Raw genomic sequence first — 18,759 nt, forward strand, 5'->3', positions numbered from 1 at the left:
ACAGCCCTGCACATGAAGAGTATAATGCTTTAACACACAGCACAACAGAAGAGATTTCTTAAAACCCCCTCATATTCAAAGCACAATACCCCAAACATCACTCACTATTGCATGTGGTGGCCTAGTGCATAAAACCCTTAATTACTGTGCCTTGTGTGTACTTAAGATCTTTAGCTCTTGGAAAAGTCACCTACCTTGGCAGTTAAGACTTTCAGTGGTCTCCACATCAGAGACTGCTGCACAAGTCTGCAGGACCATTGGGATGAAGAGCACACTCACCTTGTGCTACATACACACCTAGCACACAGACTGTAGTTGGTAGAAATGGGAAAATAAATGTTTTGGTACTAGGTGAAGATCAACTATGGATCAACTATGGATATCCACTCAAGTGTCTCACCTACAAAGAATAAAAACTCAAAGCAAAGCATGAGACAGGTCTGATTCTGTGGCAAAAGCTTTAGAAGCTATGACCACCTGCTATTCCTGACTGACTTGCTAACACCTCTGGCTAACAGGAGACACCTCTGCTATGAGGACAGGCTGAGGGAACTGGGGTTGTTCAGCCTAGAGAAGACTGGGTGGGGGGGGCACCTAAGAGCTGCCTTCCAATACCTGAAGGGATCCTACAGGAAAGATGGAGAGGGACTTTACATAAGAGCATCTAGCAATAGGACAAAGGAGAATGGTTTGAAGCTGAGGGAGAGTAGGTTCAGACTGGATCTTAGGAAGTTCTTTAGTACAAGGGTAGCGGCACTCCAGAATATGCTGCCCAGGGAGGTTGTGGATGCTTCCTCCCTGGAGGGGTTCAAGGTCAGGCTGGATGAGGCCTTAAACAGCTGAGCCTAGCTGACAGGATCACAGGGTTGAGAGGTGTCCCTGCCCATGATAGGGAGGTTGGAGTAAATGATCTCTTCTCCCAGGCAACCAGCACCAGAACAAGAGGACACAGTCTCAAGCTGCACCAGGGGAGGTTTAGGCTCAAGGTGAGGAGAAAGTTCTTCACAGAAAGAGTTGTTAGGCATTGGAATGTGCTGCCTAGGGAGGTGGTAGAGTCACTGTCCCTGGAGGTGTTCAAGAGGGGACTGGACATGGCACTTGGTGCCATGGTCTAGTAGTCATGAGGTCTTGGGTGACAGGTTGGACTTGATGATCTTTGAGGTCTTTCCCAACCTTATTGATTCTATGATCTCTAAGATCCTCTCCAACCTAAGCCATTCTATGTTTCTGAACAAAACCAGAAGATACTATCTACACAGGCTTCAATCTTCCACCCTTCACTAGAAAACAAACAGACCAACCAACAAACCACTAACTCCATTCCTACAAATCCACATTTCTAAATTGGAATGTTGTACCAATTCTGCTGGGAAAGTGGAGAGGGAAAAGGCTGAGAAGGAATAGGATTAAATATCCTTATATCAGCTGTTATATAAAAGAACATTTATTTGGGGAAATAATTAAATACATGGTGGCAAACTGAGTGCCATCACAAGTTAAGATACAAAATACCCACTTAAGTATTTTTCTCTTTACAGGAATAAGCACCCAGCAGACTTTGTAATAAACACACATGAAGGTTTAAGACCTCACAGAGCAGAACCAATGAGCTCAAGGCTCTAGAGGTATTGCCCTGCTAACTAAAAGCATATTCTTCAGTGTCCAATACTGGTGATGAGAGTAAGGTGGCATTTACATGGAGGATGCTGCTCCATCAGGATTTAATCTTAATTGAATGATAATAGTGAAATATCACCTATTACTGGCTCATCTTAACCAGTGTGTCCACTCAGGCCAGACCAAAGAGCCAGGTGTTCCCACATCGAACTCTGCAGAGCAGTTTTGATAAAAAGCAGGATTCTGTCTAAATGTCAAGCAATTTGGTGTTAGCAAGACTTGCATTATTACCACTAAAATCAGATACTGACTGAAACAACACAGAACAGGGTAAACGGTGTTTTCTTATCCACACTAGCAAGCTCACATCTGGATCCGTCTAGAAAGCTGAATGTGTTCTGACATGGTTTTTGAGACAGCTGGCTTTTGCCTGGAATAATTATCCATCTCATGAGAAGCACAAGCTCTGGAGTTCAGATGTGAGGATAAGCATAATGAAGAGTGGAATGCAAGGAAAGATGGGTCTAAGAACTCAATTCAGAAGTCTGAACTCTGAGCAGCCCCTTCTTCAGTTCAGCAACTTTCTCTTCTCTGGAGGCTGCATAACTCTTTGCTGCATTAATCAGAGATTCATGACACTTCTCCAATGTAGCCTTCATATTTAGGCATATTTCCTAGAAAGAGGAGATAAAGGGAAGAAGAAAGAAACCACAAAGTTAACATTTATGCTTCCTAAGGATTTAGGTGGGAGTGGTCTGGTGGTCTCAAAGTGATTTCAAAGGTTCCTTGTCCCTGGCTTCAGAAGCAGCATTCACAGAACACAGGGAAGTTACAAAGCATTCACAAGAGCAGCCACAAGCAAAATATCAATATTGATGATTCTGTTGTAACTCTAATGGTCACAACACTAAGATGGTTGGACTAGATGACCTTGGGAGGTCCCTTCTCACCCAAATCATTCTATGATCAGTCAGCACTAGCTTAGTATTTCACACTACTACTGCACCATTCTGTGTTGAGCTGTGCCACCAAGTTTTCTGCCACTATGACTGCTACCATTGTGCTCCCAAGCATACACAGTGCAGTACTTCAGTAATGAACAGATAGAATGAGATGCTACAGGCAGACTGTGACCCCTTAACTCCCAGCTCAACAGGATTTCTGCCCCTTTCCAAAGCTGAGCTGAATAATCCTCTTCCTGAAACCCTAAGAAGGAAGTGCTTGTGAGATGGCAAGTGGCCCTATAGTCTAGGGAGGCTGTTGGGTGCTACAGCACTGCTCATCACTACAACATGAATGTAAAGCCCCACCAGGTCAGGTCACAGGAGACAGACAGGGAAAAAGAACAAATTCCAACTACTTCCAGCTAGAAGTATCATAAAACAAATCCAGACATCCTAGAACTAGCATACTATCTGCTACAGACACAGATGGGAAAGACAAGTTTCACCTCACAAAATACTGGGCAATCACACCACTCCAAAGCCTTTTCTCTCTCAGGTCTGCACATCCTACTTCTCCTCTGGGCCATCTGTACAGTCTGCAGATACCTGAACAAGCACTAGCAACCTGGTGGAACCACAAGGAGCAAGTGCTCCCCCTCCCACTATCTGTCCTTGCACAGCCTACTCACTTTTAGGGAAAAGTGTTTCTTTATCCACAGGGCCCATACTAAAGGATCAGGTTTGAGAATGGCAAACAGGATTCCCTTAGGAAAAAAGCCTCACCTTAGATTTCCTTTCTTCTTTTTCAGCATTCTCATTCAGCTGGTGAATTTTGAGCCGATTCTGTTGGATCTCCTTCTGAATGGCCATCACTTTCTCATATACAGCCCCTCTCTTCTCCTGAACTTTGTTACAATAGCTACAGGTGGGAGGAAAAAAAAAGAAGTAGTACTGAGCCATTGGAGTAAAACCACACTAAACCTAACCCCACCACAAGCAAAACTTGCATTTTATAAGCATGAAACTGCCAGCTTCTAGAAGCAATACTATAGAGAAATGACTTGCTTGGGAATTGGTCCAGTTCTTAACTGGAAGAGCTTAGGTACAAGCAGTTACGTTTCAAAATGCAGTTAGAGGAGTATGTTGATGTTCCTCACATGCTGCCAATCAAAGCAACTCAAATGGCTCCAGTGGAACCATCCCAACAGACAGCTAGACACTGCACCTTCCTGCCTTTGAGTAGGTGTCAGCAAAGAGCCCTGCCCAAAGGTCAGCCACTGAACCAAGGTAAAAGTAATACAGCTGCACTTGATTTTGCAGCCTAACTGAAAGTTTCCTTAGCTCTAGGATCTCCTCCTACCAAGTTAGAGCTCCAATCCCATACATTTACATATCTTCCTCAATTTCCAGTCCATCATTTCACTGCATCCCAAAGACCAAATGATATTTTCCCAGCTTGGAGGTAAATTCAGATAGCTTCAGCTACGAGGTGCCACGTAATCAGCAAAGGGTTAGCGTGGGAACAGGAGAGCCGCTCTGACTTCAGGTGCAAAATACACTTACCAGTTTAAACTAAGCATTTGATACAACAATTACAGCTGGAACTCTGGCAGCTGCTTTCTCTACAGAAAGGCTAAAATCACTCATAAATAGCATGAGACTACTTATGTCTTTCTACCTCAAGGGAACAGTCAGGATTCATTCTCTTATTCACCGGCAAAACCTCGTTTTCAAACCAAGGTTACCCCTCTTGGTTATCAAAGTATATAATTTTATCACTCAAGGAAAATATCTAACACATCAAAAATAAATTGGCAGCACCTTTTAACATAAAGGAGCACTAGATAATATTGTTTTCTTTATTTGGAAGGGAAAGTAGCTTTTAATTAATCTCCTTTAGCTGACAATACACTAAATGAGGAGCAAAGGAAACCTGGGAATCTTGCTGCTATTCTACACACTACACATGTGGAAAAAGCTCTCTTCCATCATAGTATTTTTTGGTTTGTTTTTATTGTCAGGGTAAGCTCTCTTCCATCATAGTATTTTTTGATTTGTTTTTATTGTCAGGGTTGGAAGGAACCTCAAGGATCATGCAGTTCCAACCCCCCTGCCATAGGCAGGAACACCTCACACTAGATCAAGTTGCTCAGAGCCACATCCAGCCTGGCCCTAAAAACCTCCAGGGATGGGGCTTCTACCACCTGCCCAGGCAACCTGTTCCAGTGTCTCACCACCCTCATGGTGAAGAACTTCTTCCTAACATCCAACCTGAATTTATCCACTTCCAGTTTAGCTCCATTCCCCCTAGTCCTATCATGACCCGACATCGCAAAAAGTCCCTCACCAGCTTCCTTGTAGGCCTCCTTAAAATAGTGGAAGTTAATCTACCCAGCCAATAATTTTCAATATTCCCTTACCTATTGGTGTACAAGAAACTGTTCTACAAGCTTCACTCTCTGAGAGAGCTCAGCGCTTCTAATCTCACAGTGAAGCCACGACCTTACCACGCCGCAGCTTGCCGCTGTGCTGTAAACACAGCCTTGCAACTTGCCTTCGGCAGACGGTAGGAAGGGAGATGGGCTGGGAGGCTTTGATCAAATGACACTGTTCCTTTTGTTTTAGAAGCATCATGTCAGGATAATACTCCTCTGAGATACGAGCCCCATTTCCCCATGGGTCTTGAACATCTTTGATAATGAGCAGAAGTGGCAAGGGAAATTATGAAAAATTCATGAAAGGCAAATGGGGCTTTGTTGAAGTCTGATAAGTTGGGAAATTATCCCAATGTGACATTCTCTTTAAGAAGATAAAAGAATCAAGAATAAGCATTATAAATTAAATTAGTGCTCCAATAAAAGAATTGCTGTCAAGTCACATTGCAATTATTGATTTGAGACCCCAAGTCCCTGCCTTGCAGCACCACTAGTCTCCCACACCAAACTGTCCCACATCGCTCATTCGCTCCTGGCTGCTCCAGCTACGCGTTCGTGCCAGCCGCGAACCTTGGTAGCACATAACGAAGACATAAAGCAGCATCAGGCAGAAATGCCAACTCATCCTTACTCCAGTATTGTCTGCTCGTATTGCTCAATGCCTTCACGCTTCTTTTTCATCTTTATTTCAGCTGTAGACAGCTTCTCATGTTTGGCAGTGACCAGTCTCCTTAAGGACACTTCATCTCCGTTCCTGTTTTTCATCTCTACCTGAGCGCTCTCGAGCTGGTCCTCCAGATTCCTGACCTAAGTGGATAAGAAGAATTGAAGCAAATTAAATGGGGGGGGGGGGGAAGGAAATTAATTGCAAGAGGATACCCCCTTTTAGTTTACTAGGATTCAAACTACTTTCCTCTTTTTGAAGCTCCAATTGCCAATTAATTCTCCCAGTTAAATCCCAGTTCCCTAGGTCTGATATGATTTTAAATACATCCAAATGGACAAGACCCCATCACTTCCAATGATTTTCAGAGGTTACTCTGAGCTCTGCTATAGCTCTTAGCCCCAGGGAGTTTGAACATATGTGTGACCGTTTGAGGCTGTGCCTTTAAGGAAGGGGCACACTGGCTAAATGTTTATAAAAATATTTTGGTATTCTAAACGAATTTCATTGGCCAAGTATAGGTGGGAGGTGAGATTGGACCCAGGGGAGCTGGGAACTTTCTCTCAGTCTTCCTTCCTTCGCTGTCCCTCTCGGCTGGATCTGCTTCTGGGATTCTGGCCAACTAAGATAAGATACTAACTCCCTGTACCAGGCCTTTTTTCCTTTCCTGCCCTGTTAACCATCCACATCTCTTTTCTACCTCTTTTGGGGGAGAAGGGAGGTAGGGGGGTGAAGGGGGCACAGGGGGAAGCCCCCTGTGTGGGGGGTCTGGTTTCTGGTTGAGTTCATTTGCTGTATATTCCTGTATATATTGTAAAATACCTGTATTTGTTGTGTTACATATAATCTGTTTCCTTGTAAAATATAATCTCATTTCTCCGACTGGGTTTAGCAGTGGTCTCTTTCTCAGTGGGGGAGGGAAAGCAGAGCCTTTCCTTTCAAACCACTACAATATGCTATAACAAATCATAGACTGGCCTAGGCTGCAAGGGACCTTAGAGATCATCTGCTGCAACCTTCCCTGCCATGGGCAGGGATGCCTCTCAACATGGTTGCTCAAGGCTTCATCCAGCCTGGCCTTGAATACCTCCAGGGAGGAGAATTTCACAACCTATTCCAAAGTGCCACAACCCTTGTACTGAAGAACTTCTTCCTAAGATCCAGTCTGAATCTACTCTCCCTCAGCTTCAAACCATTCCCCCTTGTCCTATTACTAGACACCCGTATAAAAAGTCCCTCTCCAGCCTTCCTGTAGGATCCCTCCAGTTATTGGAAGGCCACTATAAGATTCCCCTAGAGTCTTCTCTTCTTCAGTCTGAACAACCCCAGCTTCCTCAGCCTATCCTCATAGCAAACTGGCTCCAGCGCCTGCATCGTCTTTGTGGCCCTTCTCTGGACCTGCTCCAACAGCTGTGTCTCCTATGTTCTGTGCTCAAATACCCCAAAAGGCTGCACACCATTCTTCAAGTGTTCCTAACGAGTGCATTCTCCTCAAACTGTGTAACAAGTAGCTAGGTTAGCTTGGCTGGCTTAGTAATATTAATAGTTAAAGGTACTTAAGTCATGACTCTTCTTGGAAGGAGTCATTTTTTGCTGTTAGTTTCTGCTCTGTAAGCAGAACAAACTGGATGTCACTTTTCCTCTAGCATTTCCTATCAGTAACCCAAAGACATTCAAACTATGTTACTTCAGGTTTCTATGGCAATAAAGGCTTTCACTATTGGAAGTGTTCACCAGTACATTAGCTAGTGGCATGCAGCAAAGCAGCAGCTCTGTTTTTAAGGCAGATGTCTGACATATCCAGCTCCTTTCAATTGTGTGGGAAGATAAGGCATGGGAACTTTGAAGACACAGACATTTATTGATGATCACCTATTTTGCTTGGCCATTAAGAGTCTCCCTAACCAGATGTCATTTGAATAATACAAACCTCTGATAACATTCTGGCCCACATCTCCACGTTTCCTACATGTCTTTCCATCTTCTTTTGATACAGCTGCACCTCCAGCTGGCATGGTGGCAAAACCTCAACTATGTCTCTGTAACTTTCATATTTCTCCACAATGTCTTGCTTTTAAAGGGAAAAAAAAAAAGACTATTAATAAACAGCTTTGGACTTCATCACTTATTTTGTATAGCATTAATGAATATTGACTTCTGTACCCATTTCCTTCACTCTTTAACAGATACTAGAATTAATATTGAATAGTTACTGAAATGAGATCTTCAGTTTGGAAAAATCTGTTTATTTTGAGAGCACAGAAAAAGTGACAGGCAAGTGTTTTACACTGAACTGACTGGCTTGTTACAAGAGCTTCCAGGACAGGGGAGGAAAAAAGCCTTCTTCAGAAAAGAAATTCTATGTACTGGTGAGAGGAGTTATGTAAATCATCATGAAAGCAATGCCTAGAATTACAGAAATAATGTTTACACCTGTGGAACAAAAAAGATGTCTAGGAAGAAAGGCAAGCTTCACTGATGTCCAAGTGATAATGAAATGCAAACACAGAAAGAGTGGACATCACTGCTAAAAACAGACAAAACAAAACAATAATCCCAAACCATAATAAAGACCAAACAACAACACAAACCACCAAACCAAAAACCTAGGAAGGGAATGCAGTCATCAGCTTCCTAGTGGAGACAGCCATCCACACCAGAAACGGACAATGACAGCACATGCTTCAGCACCTGCTCTAAATCCAAGGACATTTGTGAGCTGCCAAAACATTGTCCTCTTTTGAGAGCAAATAGCCAGAGAGGTACAGCACAGACTCAAGAGTTCTACACCTGGTTCCATAAATAGTTCCTCATGGAGGACAAAGCAGCAGTGACTGCAATCCAGCTTTGCAGCAAAGAAAAAACAAACCAAAAAACCAACCACCAGCACAACCCAAAACCCCCAATCCCCTCAACCAAACTGCAGTTTTCTCTGAAGCTGGAGTTTCCTGTCAGACTAACCAGTGCTCTGTTGGTTGTGGAGTAGAAGTGTAAGTTATTCAAGAAGCCTTTCTAGATGACAGTTCATTAAAACATGCTTTTTCTAACAGAATACCTCTTTGTGTGGACAGAGGAAAACCTCACCTTGGATTTCTTTATTTTCTTAACAGTCTCTTTCATTGCTTCTTTGTAGTTTTTCAGTTCCTCTGGACTCTCAACAACTTTTGATTTCTTCTGCTCTTGCTCTTCTTTCAAGTCAGCCACTATCACTTTAAAGTCATTCTAGTTAACAAGACAAACACACTTCCAAAATCAGCAATTCTGTGAACATAAAGGACCTGTGAAGCCTGGTTTACCAGGACCTTATGACTAGACAGGCTCCTTTCTCTATTTTATGTCATTCCCTATTAAAAAGGCTGTTTTAAAAAACCAAATTCCTCTAACCAGCATTAACATTCCAAATCAGAGCAGTTAACAGTCCATTGTACTCCCTGAACACGCTTACAGTGGTGCAATACTAAGTCACAAGAACAGCATTTAACTTGCATTCCACACACAGGCTGACAACTCATAAGTATTACACCAACAGCTCTCTCCTTCAGAACCACTCACCTAGTGCAGCTGAGGCACTCACAGCAGGGCTTCAGAGCCAGCTGCTAGGAAAGCAACAAGCCTCCTGTACAAGCTCTCAAAATCCTCAGTTTTGTCCCAGCCAGGACAGTGGCTGCCTCATAACTCACTCTACTTAAAGTAAGCTCACAGTGCCTCAGAAATCCACATTCCTTACCCTTTAACAGATCAGCATCCCAAAGACACAGCTTTACATAGCAGAGATGTGTTTTGAAAGTTATCAAAACCCCAAGCTACTGCAGTAAAGGTTCCATGGGGTGGGAAATGAAGTCAAATCAGTTTTTTTTTTAAATAACCTGAACAATACCTAGCTCTAAGAATTATCTGATCCAAGAGAGATGATCTGAGATGCAAGCTAGAGCCTAGACCTACACAGAGGTGTACTTACCAGTTTTCGGGTACTCTCTGCTATATCTGACTTCTTGTGTGAAGTCACTTCATACAAACCTACCTGGGGAAAAAAAAGGTAGCACATTTCAAAAAAGCCTTCTTTACCCTTCCATCATTGATCTCTCTACAAGAAAAATCCCATTTATGGTTTCTTTGGAGTGCCACAACTAGCAGACAAATTCAAAGTCTGAAGATTTAAAAAGACAGAGAAGGGGAACTCTTGGAAAAGCCACCAGGAGCACCAGGGATGCAGGCAGCAGTAGGTATCTGGGAACAAGAAAGACAGCCTGTCTTATCCCTCTTACTGACCCTGGCAGCATTATACACACACAACCTTCTTCCCCACAGGGAAGAAATTGGTATTAGATCACTAGATTAATAATAACAGCATAGAAATCAAGCATATGGTTAATAATACTGATAGTAAACATGACTTAATGAAAAAAAACCACCAACCATAGCCTCCTATCTTTATTTTCTTATTCCAAAGCAGCTGAAAAGGTTACCTATGAGGCCTTAGTGGCAAGTTGCTATTGCTGGAAAGTTGCCTCTGCAATTGCTACTCTTTTTGCCAGGCATTGCCTTACGAGACCCCTCTTGGGCTTCATTTCCTGCCATGGCTCACATCCAGTTCCAGTTCTTCCAGTTCAGGTGGAGAAGAGAGGGAAACATACACATGGCACTTCTGAACAATAACAGAGATATCTCCCAAGTCACTGCAGTAATGCCTTTCAAAAAGAAAGGGCCAACACATCTTTGTATTCCCTGAGCCCCGTTTCAAGTACGTTTCACATTCCGTAACAGTGAAATGAAGAGTTGGTGCTAAGGGTTAGACAAGACAGCGTGTTGCAATGACTTGTGTTTTAAATCTCCTTTATCCTTTGCAGAGTGAGGAGGGCAAATCAACAGAAATAAGGAACCTTCATGGCCAGAAGCCATAGCAGCATTTCAGAGAAACACATAATCAAGCTCATACTTGCTTCCGATGAAAGTCTTGCCTTAGTAGCTGCTCCAGCTCTCGAACGTTATCTGTCAGTTGCCTCACCTCCTCTTGGTGTTCAGCTGGAACAGTGCTAAACAAAGAAAAAAAGAAAGATGCAGGACAGTTTCAGCATCTTTACAGCCAAGTCAACAGAGTACAGTAGACAAAACACTCTCCAGAGAGTTTACAGCCCGTAGCTTTAGCAATGAGGGCAAGATGGTCTCAAACTCATCGCTCATACAAGCAAAAGGAAGTCAGATTTTTGTAGCTGAAGCATAACCTGAAGAGGTATTTTGGCAGGAAAAGGTACAAACCAGCTTTTCTGATATGCTTGAAGATTGTGTTAAGCAAAGCACAAAAGAGCAACATTTCTACCCATTTGTATGGTGATTTTCATTAAGGAAATTGGTATATCAGATGCTACAGAAACAGCTTGTATTAGGGTAGACCTACAGCTAGAGAACCTTCTGTCTAGAACATACTAAGAGCAGCTATTAGAGAGGGGGGAAAAAAATCTGTTGTGAAAGCTATCTTGGAAACTAGCCATCTCTTCATCCCATTATCCACAAGCAACAACAAAACTTAATGGTGCAAAGACACAGGCAGTAGGACTAAATGGCCTGAAACAGAGAATGGGACAAACATGTCAAATAACTGAGAAAGATAACTTTACCCATCTATTAAGTTAAAGATGGGCTTCCTACAGCTAGTGAAGAGAAAAAGACATATCACTAAAAACTGCAACAGCAAAAATGTTACACCATCTTCCTCAATATACAAAATACAGCATCTTGTCAAAGCAGCCATGTACTCCCTCCTGAGGTCACACAGTTTAACTACTCAGTTCCTGCTTAGGCACCCTATATAGAATAGTAGAGTCATTTAGGTTGGAGAATACCCTTAAGACCAAGTCCACCACTAAACCATATATCTACATGGCTTCTACATCCCCTTCAGTGATGGGCAGCCTGTTCCAGGGCTTGACAACCCTTTCATGGAAGAAATTTTCTCCACTGTCCAACCCAAATCTTCTCAGGTGCAACTTGAGGCCATTTCCTTTTGTCCTATTGCTTGTTACCTGGGAGAAGGGGAAACCAACATCCACCTCACTCCAACCTCCTTTCAGTGAATTGTAGAGAGCAGGAAGGTCTCCCCTCAGCCTCTTTTTCTCCAAGCTAAACAACCAGAGTTCCCTCAGCCACTCCTCACAAGATGTGCTCTCTAGAACCTACACTACCTTTGTTGTCTCTCTCTGGACTCACTCCAGCACCTCAATGTCCTTCTTGTAGTGAGAGCCCCAAAACTGAACACAGTATTTGAGATGTAGCCTCACCAGTGCCAAGTAATGGGGCACCATCACTGCCCTGGTCCTGCAGGCCACAGTATTGCTGATACAGGCCAGGATGCTCTTGGCCTTCTTGGCCACTTGGGCTCATACTCAGCCAGTTGTCAACCAACACCCTCAGGTCATTTTCCACCAGGCAGCTTTCCAGCCACACTGCCCCAAGCCTGGAGCTGTTGTGACCCAAGTGCAAGATCCAACACTTGGCCTTGTTGAACCTCATACAACTGGCCCATTGATCCAGACTGTATGCAATGTACAAGTAAGCCAGGTCAAGTAATGCATGTCACAGACATTTCTTACTCCTCATACTCACTTCAGTTTCTCCAGCTTCAGTGCTGCCTCACGAACTGTCATTTCCAGTTGGTGACTCTTCTCCATGGATGATTTCTACAAATTAAATATTCAGTGATCTTTTTCTTTTATTTTAGAGGAATAATGTTTCTCCCAGGGCTTCTGTTAGAGCTTTGCTCATCATTATTTCACATGAACTGCAGCATCTCTGCACTACTGGTATTTCCAGTAGAAGGGAAGCCACCTGCAATTCTATCTCCAGCCCCCTGACTGGCACATCTATGCTCCAAACAATGCAACCTTTACTTACCAGGCTAAACTATCAAGTTACTGGAAATAAAAACAAACAAAACTTCAGGTAATAGCCTAAGTAATGACTTGTCATCAAGAAACCTTCACAATATTGCAAGCTCCTCCACTCTAACCTGACATGTTTCCTCAAGGGCTTTGCAAAGGATTTTCTTAATCCATTGCCAGTAGGTGTGTACCTGCTTATCACAGAATGTTAGGATTTGGAAGGGACCTCAAAAGATCATCCAGTCCAACCCCCCTCCCAGAGCAGGATCACCTAGATCAGATCACACAGGCATGCATCCAGGTGGGTTTTGACTATTTCCAGAGAGGGAGACTCCACAATCCCCCTGGGCAGCCTGTTCCAGTCTTCTGTCACTCTCACAGTGAAAAAAATTGTCTTCATGTTTCCATGGAACTTCTTATGCCTCAACTTGCACCCATTGCCCCTTGACTTGTCACTGGACATCACCAAGCAGAGCCTGACTCCATCCTCTTGGCACTCACCCTTTATGTATTTATGAACATGAATAAGGTCACCCCTCAGTCTCCTCTTCTCCAAGCTGTAGAGTCCCAGCTCCCTCAGTCTCTCCTCATAAGGAAGATGTTTCACTGCCTTCATCAGTTTTGTGGCTCTGCACTGGACTCTTTCAAACAGTTTCCTGTCCTTCTTGAACTGAGTGGCCCAGAACTGGACACAATATTCCAAAGGTGGGCTCACCAGGGCAGAGTAGAGGAGGAGAACCTCTCTTGACCTGCTAACCACACCCTTTCTAATGCAGCCCAGAATGGCATTGGCCTTGTTAGCCACAAGGGCACATTACTGGCTCATGGTCAACCTTCCATCCACTAAGACCCCCAGCTCCTTTTCCCCTTCACTGCTTTCCAGCAGGTCAGTCCCCAACCTGTACTGATATATGGGGTTGTTCTTTCCCAGGTGCAAAAATTGCCCTTGCTGAACTGTATTTAATTTCTCCCATGGAATATGGTGGTACTAGTTCTACAGAAGAGGAAACTGCTACCTTCCTGCATTGCTTGACTACATTTAAGATTCCAACGTGTTATTTAAACACTCAGTGAAAGAAAAACACCACTTTTATGCTCCCAGTTCTGGGTTAAGTAGTGAAGTATAATTAATGTTCTGGAGTAAGACAGTTCCCAAGCTTACATAGTTCAGCTGTAAATCCAAGTAGGTCTCACGTCGCAGTTCTCTGAAGTGCACAAAGTTGAGAATGCCACTCAGGAAGCGAACTGTCCTCTTTGCTTCTGAAATAGGAATAGCAAGCCATCATTGTTGTGGTTTCCACGTGCACTGATTATAACTGCTTATAAAAAAAGGGGGCAAAATGTCATTCAGAGAAGAGAAAAAAAAACAACTATAAAACCCCAGAGTGTAAATTAGTTCTTCCTCTGCTCAACTTGCAAAGACTTCACAAACTAGCAGCAAGCTATGAACAGTGTCTTAGGAGTTCTGTGCCATTCAACAAATGAAAGTGGCACCTAGGAGAAAGGCTTAAAATACAGCCCTCCATTAACACAGAAGGCAGGGAGAAAGTGCTGTCTCTACAACTCTGAAGACAGAACCTCACTGCAACTGTTAGGCTAACTGAAGACAGCAGTGCAAACTGCAGGGACCTGTTGGTTCTATTCCAAGAAAAGTTTGTGAAATATTATTATAAAAGGCTTTGAATGTCTTGGACAAGTCAGACCCTGAAGTGAAAGAGTTTAGAATAGCCTTATGAGTTGTTTGTGTTGTACCAGAATCGCCACGGCTGGGTACTGAGAATGGTGAAGCAAAAATTCAATCACTTCACACGCAGCCATCAGCTTGAGAAACGTTAAAGCATCCGAGAGCTGCCAGGATCATTTTCATTACCATCCATTCTTAAGCTATTTCAAGTATGTCACAGCCTGCTCCTCAGACTTGTGGCATTCAAAACTCCCTTTTTTAACTGGGTTAGCCTACATAAGCGATAGGAGGAGAACTGCTCATTACAACCAGCTTGTCTAAGGACCACAGCGAGGGTGAGAAGCGTAGCCGGAAGCCAGGCACAGGTCTCCATGCAAGACGCTCATCTGGCTATGGGAAAGGAGACAAAGTGATGCCCACCACCCCAGGAAACAAAAGGATTTCCCTGGATTTGCTTACTTGGGTTTAAAATATCAGCAATTTGAAAGTCGTGAATCCGGCACACTGGAAGTAAGCGCTCCCTGCGAGGAAGACAAAAACAAGACACAGCCTTACCCGTGGGGACTGCTGCTCAGCTCCTGTGCTGCACCCATTCACTACAAACCAGCTCTCATCCTCTCCTTCCACAGCAGGCACAAACACAAGTCACAGAAGAATAACAGAGTAGGACTCCACATACAGGTCAACATTAGAAGTTTCCATTCTTACAGCATCTCACAAAGATTTCTATAGACAAGAGCAACTTCTCAGCTGAATTTGGGAACTCCTACACTTAATGCTGTCAGCTCTTCCCTTTCAGTCCAAATGAAGCTTAACATCTAACATGTCATTCCAAGGCAGATCTGATACTGCATCCGGTTCTGGTGTCACCATCTGCTGTCTAAAACTACCTGAAGGGAGGTTGTAGCCAGGTGGGAGCTGGTCTCTTCTCCCGGGGAACCAACACCAGAACAAGAGGACACAGTCTCAAGTTGCACCAGGGGAGGTTTAGGCTGGAGGTTAGGAAGAAGTTCGTCCCAGAAAGAGCGATTGGCCATTGGAATGGGCTGCCCAGGGAGGTGGTGGAGTCACCATCACTGGAGGTGTTTAGGAAGAGACTGGATGGGGCGCTTGGTGCCATGGTTTAGTTGATTAGGTAGTGTTGGGTGATAGGTTGGACTCGATGATCTCAAAGGTCTTTTCCAGCCTGGTTAATTCTATTTTATTCTATTATAACAATGACACAGAGCTGTTGGAGCAACTCCAGACCAGGGTCACAGAGGTGAGTCAAAGGCTGGAACACCTCTGCTATGAGGATAAGCTGAGGGAGCTGGGGCTGTTCAGTCTAGAGAAGACTCCAGTGGGACCTTATAGCTGCCTTCCAATAACTGAAGGGGTCCTACAGGAAGGCTGGAGAAGGACTTTTCATAAGGGTATCTAGCAATAGGATAAGGGTGAATGGTTTTTAGCTGATGAAGGGTAGGTTTAGGCTGGATCTTATGAAGAAGTTCTTCAATATGGGGGTGGTGAGCCTCTGGAATAGGCTGCCCAGGGATGTTGTAGATGCTTCTTCCCTGGAGGTGTTCAAGGCTGGATGAGGCTCAAGATCTTTCTTCTAGGTGTAACAATGACCCTATACCCATTTGAAGTAGAGATTTGTGCTACACCTTGCTGAGGATGGATTATTTAGTGACTTTTTTAAAGAGAAAGTAAAATCCTCATCAGGCAGGTATTAAACATTGCTGTCCCCTGTCTTCAGCATATTGGACAATAACAGAGACAAACAAGCAGTGGAACCACCATCAGCAAAAAGGCGTAAAGCCTCACTACTTCTAGTGAATTGGACCTGTACAAGGAATAGCAACAAAACAGATGCAGCATCTTCTACTCACATGTGACTATACAGATTATGAACAGGCAGGAAGCCTTCAAGTATCTGTGGATACATTATGTCAACCTTGACTGGCATCTAAAGAGTAAAGAGAGTCAATGCATAAGTAGAGAATACTCAAAAACAGGCAGTTTTGTTTCCACAACATAATTCAAACAGGTTCAACACAGCGAGGATTGCCTCCTTATCCACAGGGAACACACACTGGAGGCTGAAGAATGCCATCAGGATATCCAGCTGACTATTTTGGCTGTTACAATCTAAAAAGGTAATAATGACTAAAGCAGCAACATTACAAACTCTGGAATTCAGTCTAAGCCCTCTGGTTTAATTTGGTCAGAGCCGGTGCAGAAGGACAGTCTCTGCATTCCACATGCAACAAGGAGCAGCACTTCGGTTGAATACCCTGAAAGTCACAGATTCCAGGTGTCTATGAAGAAATCAGGAGATGGTAGCAGTACAACACCATCACATTTTTCTGATATTTCAAACTTCATAATACAATATTGCCTGTGAAGAACTGAGTTGTTTTGTGCACGGAGGATCTGCCCTTTCAGTTCATCCAAAAATGGCACCAGACAACATTATTTATTCTCCACAATCAATTCCTGTCTAATAGAGACAGAAGTGCTAATCATCAAGGAATCAGTCAACCTCTGGTCACACTTCTTACTTTCTTCTCACTTAATGGAGAAAGAGAGACAAGGCAAACATTGAAAGCAACATTTACTTTCCTTCTAGACCAGTCTAACATCTAAGCAGTGACCCTCCTTCAGCCATGGCCAAAGGGAGATGCCTAAAAAGACAGTGTGTATTTTCAAGGTCAGAGACAGTGACATAAACTTGCCCAGTCCATCCTGGACATTACAGATATTTTTGGCACCCACAGCACCTCAAAGAAAAGAAACCATAGAAGAGGGCTCTCCACAGAATCTTTCCTTACAGCTTACAGTGGCAGTTAAGCTCCTCTTCATGCCCACTAGGCTCCTGCAGCAGAGAAGGGGAACCTCCTCTCCATGAAGGAAAAAAAACAAACCAAAACACCAAACCCAAAACAAAGGAAACCCAGAGGCAACACACCCACAAAAATCACTATTTCTGCAAGGATCATGAACTGAAGCAAACTTCCAGACAAGGAGCAATACCAAAGCAACTTCTGAAACACAATCAGCAAGACCTCAGCAACAGGCAGAGATGATGCTCCCATGCTGATGGCTGCACTGCCCAACTGCCCTCTCATTCCTGAGTGACTGCTTCCCTGCACACAAATGCAAATGACCAGGGACACACAGCAGCTCACAAGCTTTCTGCAAACAGAATTGCAAACTACAACATACAAACCAGTAAGCTACTCGTTATTTGTCAGTGTAAAGACAAGAGGAAACACCTCAAAATTTCTTTTAGGAGCGATATTTCCTTCCTTTCATCTTTCATCACATGTGCTGCTACAGACATACCATGTAGAAATGCTCTATGCGGACTCCATAGATCTTCTGCAGGATTCTCATGTAAATCATGTGTAAAACTTCAAGCTGCAAAAGGAAAGGACGTGAATCAGTATTCCATATGATTAGCTGTTCAAGGTTCCCAGGCTATAAAAGTAGTTCGGCCTTTAACACGTGAAGATCAATTTCACTGAGCTGCCAAGCCTAACAAGGTTTACTTCGCAACAGTTTGTAGCTCAAGAGCTCCCATCTCTTAATACAATTATAAGAGACAGCAACCAGCTCAAATAATTACAGCCTGAACTATCACAGCTGTGTGTTGGTTTTCATCACATTGCTGCTCACTGAAGAGTTTTCTAACCAAGCAACCACCCAACCCTGCGTTGTTCCTTAAACAAGCAAGATCAGCCTCCCTCTTCGGCAGGTATAAGCATTTATGCAGCAGCACAAGGAATCACACTGAGGCATTGAGACGGCACCGAAGCCACTTTTATTCTGTTGAGATCACTGCGAGTCTGCAGTAGAACTGTCAGACTGATCCAAGAAAACAGAGGGTGGAGCGAGGAGGGGTTGTAGGCTCGGACTGAAAGCATTAGCTGACCGACTAAGATGTTGGAACTATGGCACCACGCTCTACACGGCGGCTATTTTGACGGAGCTGCCACAGACTGAGAAAGACAGACGGTGCAGTTCCATGCTTCTCCGCTTATGAACCCACACACTTCCTGGGGAGGCTTCAGCATGTGTCTCTCAAGCTGAAGAAAGGAAAAGTCCTGGGTTTAGCCCTGCCGCTCCTAGACCGAGCTGCCACACCAGACAGACGAACCCCCTCAGGCAGGAGTCAATGCTGCGCGTCCAAGACCACACCACGCCGGGGAAGCGACCACCCACGGAAACAACCGAAGGCAACGCTCTCCCTCTACAACGTGCCGGAAGCCGCCTGAGGGCGGCGGGGCTCCCCCAGCCACTCCCACCCGCCCGGCGCAGGCTGCCCCTTCCCGCTCACCCACCTTAGGCGTGCCAAACACCTCGCCCTTGACCAGGTTTCGGGCCTCGGCACCCGTCAGGATGTGGCTGCGAAGGTAGCAGACGATATCATCGGGGCTATAGCGAGGGAAGGTCAGCGTCTCCATAGCGGCACCAGGCAGCCACCGCTCCGATAACCGCCCTCCGCGGCTTGAATCTGGCGGGCGCCTCCCCCGTCCCGCCGCTGAGCCTATCCGCG

At 44.3% G+C, this 18,759-nt stretch overlaps 1 protein-coding gene across 1 annotated transcript; it reads right to left on the reverse strand.

Annotated features, from left to right (window-relative positions):
- Positions 1-2,141: 2,141 nt before the first annotated feature.
- On the reverse strand, positions 2,142-18,667 carry NUF2 (NUF2 component of NDC80 kinetochore complex). Its single transcript, XM_054165456.1, has 13 exons — positions 18,545-18,667; positions 17,547-17,621; positions 16,091-16,167; positions 14,679-14,740; positions 13,698-13,795; positions 12,261-12,334; positions 10,597-10,693; positions 9,619-9,681; positions 8,745-8,882; positions 7,591-7,731; positions 5,628-5,803; positions 3,345-3,480; positions 2,142-2,291 (listed from the first exon to the last, which is right to left on the reverse strand). The coding sequence occupies exons 1-13, from the start codon at positions 18,665-18,667 to the stop codon at positions 2,142-2,144; spliced, it is 1,410 nt and encodes a 469-aa protein (XP_054021431.1).
- Between the last annotated feature and the right edge of the window lie 92 nt (positions 18,668-18,759).

The sequence above is a fragment of the Dryobates pubescens genome, chromosome 11 (genome assembly GCF_014839835.1).
Source record: "Dryobates pubescens isolate bDryPub1 chromosome 11, bDryPub1.pri, whole genome shotgun sequence".
In the NCBI taxonomy this organism is placed as follows: Eukaryota; Metazoa; Chordata; class Aves; order Piciformes; family Picidae; genus Dryobates; species Dryobates pubescens.